The sequence below is a fragment of the Salvelinus fontinalis genome, chromosome 10 (genome assembly GCF_029448725.1).
Source record: "Salvelinus fontinalis isolate EN_2023a chromosome 10, ASM2944872v1, whole genome shotgun sequence".
Taxonomy (NCBI): Eukaryota; Metazoa; Chordata; class Actinopteri; order Salmoniformes; family Salmonidae; genus Salvelinus; species Salvelinus fontinalis.
The window spans coordinates 43,034,556-43,040,555 of record NC_074674.1 but is presented as its reverse complement, the minus strand read 5'-3'; the positions used below and the strand labels follow the sequence as shown (position 1 = coordinate 43,040,555).

The 6,000-nt window shown below is 45.4% G+C and overlaps 1 protein-coding gene across 2 annotated transcripts in view; it reads left to right on the top strand.

Moving 5' to 3' along the window:
- The first annotated feature begins 210 nt into the window (after nucleotides 1-210).
- sparta (spartin a) overlaps nucleotides 211-6,000 on the top strand; it is a 47,174-nt gene continuing 41,384 nt past the window's right edge. For both annotated transcript variants that reach the window (XM_055936846.1, XM_055936848.1), the window contains exons 1-2: nucleotides 211-404; nucleotides 1,881-2,732. In XM_055936846.1, coding sequence (XP_055792821.1) covers nucleotides 1,902-2,732 — 831 coding nt within the window. In that variant the 5' untranslated portion in view covers nucleotides 211-404; nucleotides 1,881-1,901. The remainder of the gene's footprint in view (nucleotides 405-1,880; nucleotides 2,733-6,000) is intronic.

Sequence of the window (6,000 nt, the reverse complement as noted above, 5' to 3'; positions counted from 1 at the left end):
TGTAATTTGGGAATTTGTGTGTGAATATAGTCTACTGTGCCTTGTTCATCCCAAGTCAAGCATTAGTGTTAGACATAACGTCAGCAGTGTGGTTAAGGTTACGGTTAAGGTTAAGGTTAAGGTTAAGTTTTAAATCAGATTTTAAGAAGATACAGTTGTATAAATAGGCGGGGTTTATGACTTTGTGGCTGTGGTAACTAGTGACGACCCCTCACCCTGTGTTTCGCGAATGTCAGATGTGCGTCTGTTTGGGGACAGCGAGACACAGCAGGATAAGCGCACGTTGATCCGAGAAAGAAAAACGTATTTTTAATAGATGGCTACAATGTTACTTCTTATTAACTAACATTGTCTACTTATTTCCATTTCTGGAGTAGTTTGAAATCACGAGTTTGCCGGTAAAGGTAGGTTTATTTGGGGTTCGGTTTGTGTGCGACTGTCCGTAAAGTTGAGTAGCTATGTAGACAACAGTAGCCTACTCAGTCGTTATTTGACCGTAAGAAAACTGCCGTTTTTTTGTTATCAAAATGACAAGAACTAATCTACATAACTATTCAAGAGTTTTCATTATTGTTGAAAGAAATATCACGCTTTAAAAATATCTGTTGAATGTTGATATACAGGTGGAACCAGCCAGACAAACCCCCCTAAACGCATAGCTGAAAAATTTGGAGGAAAAAGCTGTCACGATTACTTCCCGAAACAATTATTTTCAACTGTAATGTCTAGTTATAATACCTAATAAAGTGTTGCATGTGTTGGATAGTTTTTATTTTAATATCAAATTAGAGATTTGAATATTGTGTGGTTTTTATTAGCACCTAATGTCATTCTCTTTGGGAGTGTATTTGACAACCGGTTTCACCAACATGGTCTCAGCTCATTTCGTATTATTTTGTATGTAAAACCCGACACATTCCATTTAGAATGATATGCCAGGTTTCACATGGTACAGTAGGTATTCATTTGTGGATGTCCACCACCCATTTCGTATGATATGTTACAAATTACAATTTGTATTAAATGTTCAGAAGTTGTAAAACGTACAATATGTTACGAATTTGTAAAGTGTATGATATGTTACTAACGTTAGCTAGGCTAGGGGTTAAGTTTAGGAGTTAGGTTAAAGGGTTAGGGTGAGGGTTAACTAAAATGGTTTAGTTTAGGGCAAGGGTTAGTAGCTAAAAAGTAGTAAATCGTTGAAAAGTTGCTTAAGTTGTCTGTAATGACATTCGGACTCGCAGCCTTTGGCTTGCTAGACATTTGCGTATGCCCACCCATCTACACGCTACAAACCACCCTACTTTAATTTTTGCCTCTAAGTAACCATCTGTCTTGTGTAACCATACCAAACGTAACATATCATGCTAATTTGAGTGTTCCGGATTTACTTTTACTATGCTACGTCTAGTCTATGAGACCAGGCTGGTTTCACAGAGGTACAAAATAGTAATAGTGACAATTGGCCTTCTTATTGATTTCCTTCTTCTCTTCTCTTCCACTCACCTCTCTTCTACCCCCCCCCTCTCCCCCCTTCTAATTTCCCCCTCTCCATCCTCCTCTCCTTCGCCCTCATCTCACCAACTCTTCTGTTTTTTATCTCCTCTTCCCTCCCATGTTTCTCCTCTCCTCATCCCCCTCTCCTCTCCTCATCCCCCTCTCCTCTCCTCATCCTCCTCTCCTCATCCCCCTCTCCTCTCCTCACCCCCTCTCCTCTCCTCACCCCCCTCTCCTCTCCTCATCCTCCTCTCCTCATCCCCCTCTCCTCTCCTCTCCTCACCCCCCTCTCCTCTCCTCATCCTCCTCTCCTCTCCTCACCCCCCTCTCCTCTCCTCATCCCCCTCTCCTCTCCTCACCCCCCTCTCCTCTCCTCTGTCTAGATCTCCAGCCTGCAGTAAGACATGTCGTTGGCAGAGCCAGCAGAGTTGCTGCTGATAAGGGACCAGTATGACCGTGCGTTGGAGTGTCTCACCAGGGGCCTGGCGGCTGATCAGGCAGGACAGGGTCCCCAGGCCCTGGAGCTGTACAGGAGGGGCCGGCAGCACCTAACCCTGGGCCTGGAGGTCCCTACCAGGGGGCCACAGAACCAGGGAGCCCCCTGGGACACGGCCAGGCAATTGCAGCAGAAGATGAGGGAGACTCTGACTAACATCAGCACCCGACTAGCTAACATGGAGACAGCAGGGGTGGGGACGGCGGGCCAGGGAGGCCCAGCATTGGTGGATCTAGTGGATCTCTCTGCCCAGTGCCTCTACCCCACCCCGGGGCCATTGGTGTCACCTATGCCGCTGCCTGGTTCCTCCAACCCCCTCCCCCATCTCTACCCCACGCTGCCACCCGGGGCTACCCCAACAGACAGCCTCTCTGCCGGGGCTACAGGCACCACCATGGCCCCCTCCCTGCCCATCCTCCCTGCCCTGCCCCTGGGACTCCCAGGAGAGCAGCCCCCGGCCTACACCCCCCAGCCCACCGACGGGCACCACAGCCTGGCTTATAGCCCAGCCGGAGGAGGGGGTCTGGTGGGGCAGAGGGTGGGGGGATCTCCACAGCCCGAAGGAGGGGTAGGGGGGGACGGAGAGGAGCTTCTGTTCCTTCCTCGGGGGGTGCAGATGTTTTTCGTGTCGTCGGATGGCCAGGTGAGCGCCCCGTCGTACCCGGGTTATCTACGCATCGTCAGGTTCAGCAGCCAGCTCAACGACAAGGCCAACGGAGGAGTGTCAGTCTTCCTACACGTAAGGAAACAACTGGGGGGTGTGTGTGTATGAGAGAGAGTGTGAGGGTGGGTGTTGGCTTGTATGTGTGTGTTTAAAATACCAATAGAAAATAGTATATTGTCTCCAACACACCTATCGTATTACCAGGTGCATGGAGAGTAACTGCATAATGAATTGAAAATAAACTCCTGTTTGTAAAAGAACAGTAGAGAAAAGGGTTGAGGGTGACTGTGGTTGTGGCAGCTGAGGTAGTTTCATCCAACTGTTTTAGGCTGTTTTGGTACGTTGTGCCCTACTGAACATGTCTCAGATCTCTATCTCCAGATAAGATCTGTTGTTTACAGATGAAGTTGTTTCCCCTTGTCTCAGAACTATCACCATCGTAGACCATATCTTATTCCAGACGAGTGAGACTAACTTGAGTGTAGCCATATCTCTTAGTCCAGGATTAGTGAGACGGATGGCAGATGCCGTAGATTGATAACGTGTCAACTCACTGCTCAAGCATTTCGTACACAGACAGACAGAGGTGGGATTGGTCTACCATAGTTTTATTGTCATGTGTTGTTTTACAAGCCATAGCAGTATAGCACCCCACGAGCAAATTAGTGATAAGGGCCTTGCTCAAGGGCACGTCAACATATTCTCCACCTTGTCTACTTTGGTATTAGAACCCAAGACCTTTCAGTTACTGGTCCAACGCTCTAATCGCTAGGCAACCTGCCATCCGTATTCTCTTTGTTTGGTGTTGCTATGACCACGAAGAATTCCCAGACCTAAATGGAATTCTAGAATTCTCTCCCAGTGGTGAGGTCACAATGCATTCATCTCCATTAGGCAGATGAGAGGAGGATGGTGGGAGGTTCTGCTGAATGAGGGGTCTTTCTAGTCCTTGTCACGTTCCTGACCTGTTTTCCTTTGTCATGTATTTGTTTTAGTTGGTCAGGGCGTGAGTTGGGTGGGTTGGTCTAGGTTTGATTTTCTATGTTGGGATTTTGTGTTCGGCCTGGTATGATTCTCAATCAGAGACAGCTGTCAATCGTTGTCCCTGATTGAGAATCATACTAAGGCAGCCTGGGTTTCACTTGTGTTTTGTGGGTGTTTGTTCTTGTGTCAGTGTTTGGGCCACACAGGACTGTTTCAGGTTAGTCACGGTTGTTGGTTTTTGTATTTTGTAGTGTTTGTTGTTTTTCTATTAAATAATGAATACTTACCAATCCGCACCTTGGTCCGATCCATGCTCCTCCTCGTCTGAGGAGGAGAACGACTACGACAGCCGTTACAGTCCTGATGGTGGTGAGGTTCCACTCGTGGAACCAATTACAGAGTAAAAACTGTTGGTCACTAAATCTGGTTACAAAGACCACGTAAAAACATACACTACCAGTCGAAAGTTTGGACACACCTACTCAAGGGTTTTTCTTCATTTTTACTATTTTCTACAATGTAGAATAATAGTGAAGACATCAAAATGATGAATAATACATATGGAATCATGGAGTAACTAAAAAAGTGTTTAACAAATCAAAATACGTTTTATATTCTTCAAAGTTGCCACCCTTTGCCTTGATGACAGCTTTGCACACTCTTGGCACTCTCTCAACCAGCTTTGAGGAAGTCACCTGGAATTGTGAGTGTGTGTGTTACACTCTCACCTGGAGTTCCCACATATGCTGAGCACTCGTTGGCTGCGGTCCAACTCATGCTAAACCATCTCAATTGGGTTGAGGTTGGGTGATTGTAGAGGCCAGGTCATCTGATGCAGCACTCTATCTCTCTCCTTCCTGGTCAAATAGCCCTTATACAGCCTGGAGGTGTGTTTTGTGCCCTTGTCCTGTTGAAAAACAAATTATAGTCCTATTAAGCACACACCAGATGGGATGGCGTATCGCTGCAGAATGCTGTGGTAGCCATGCTGGTTAAGTGTGACTTGAATTCTAAATAAATCGCTGAGTGTCACCAGCAAGGCACCATCACACCTCCTCCTCCATGCTTCACGGTGGGAACCACACATGCAGAGATCATCTGTTCACCTACTCTGCGTCTCACAAAGACAAGGCGGTTGGAACCAAAACTCTCAAATTTGGACTTATCAGACCAAAGGACATATTTCCACCGGTCTAATGTCCATTGCTCATGTTTCTTGCCCGAAGCAAGTCTCTTCTTCTTATTAGTGTCTTTTAGTAGTGGTTTCTTTGCAACAATTTGACCATGAAGGCCTGATTCACACAGTCTCCTCTGAACAGTTGATGTTGAGATGTCTGTTACTTGAACTCTGTGAAGCATTTATTTCGGCTGCAATTTCTGAGGCTGGTAACTCTAATGAACTTATCCTCTGAGGTGACTGGGTCTTCCTTTCCTGTGGCGGTCCTTATTAGAGCCAGTTTCATCATAGCGCTTGATGGTTTTTGGGACTGCACTTGAAGAAACTTTCAAAGTTAACATTTTCCGGATTGACTGACCTTCATGTCTTAAAGTAATGATGGACTGTAATTTCTCTTTGCTTATTTGAGCTGTTCTTGCCATAATATGGACTTTCTTTTACCAAATACAGCTATCATCTGTATACCACCCCTACCTTGTCACAACACAATTGATTGGCTCAATCCTATTAAGAAGAAATTCCACAAATGAACTTTTAACAAGGCACGCCTGTTAATTGAAATGCATTCTAGGTGACTACCTCATGAGGCTGGTTGAGAGAATTCCAAGAGAGTGCAAAGCTGTCATCAAGGCAAATGGTGGCTACTTTGAAGAATCTCAAATCTCACATATATTTTGATTTGTTTAACACTTTTTTTTGGTTACTACATGATTCCATATGTGTTATTTCATAGTTTTGATGTCTTCACTCTTATTCTATAATATAGAAAATAGTAAAAAATAAAGAAAAACCCTTGAATGAGTAGGTGTTTCCAAACTTTGGACTGGTACAGTATGTGTACATGAACAAATGGCAAATGTCATTACACCTACAACATGTCTATAAAGGGCTATAAACACAGCATCAATATAAACATCCACTTCTTGGAGAGAGAGAGAAACTAATTACTTGGATTGACAAAGGGTCAGGATATATGGCACCACCTCTCTCTCCAGTGTTGTGTAAGAATCTGCCAGGCTGAGACCTTATCAGATCTGCCCTGGCGCCACGAGGTCGTAAATTACTCTGCGTATGAACAAGCTCCACGAGCTGTCTGGGATGTCTCTGGGATGACTCTGGGATGACTCTGGGATGACTGTGGGGTGACTCTGGGATGACTCTGGGATGACTCTGGGACGTCTC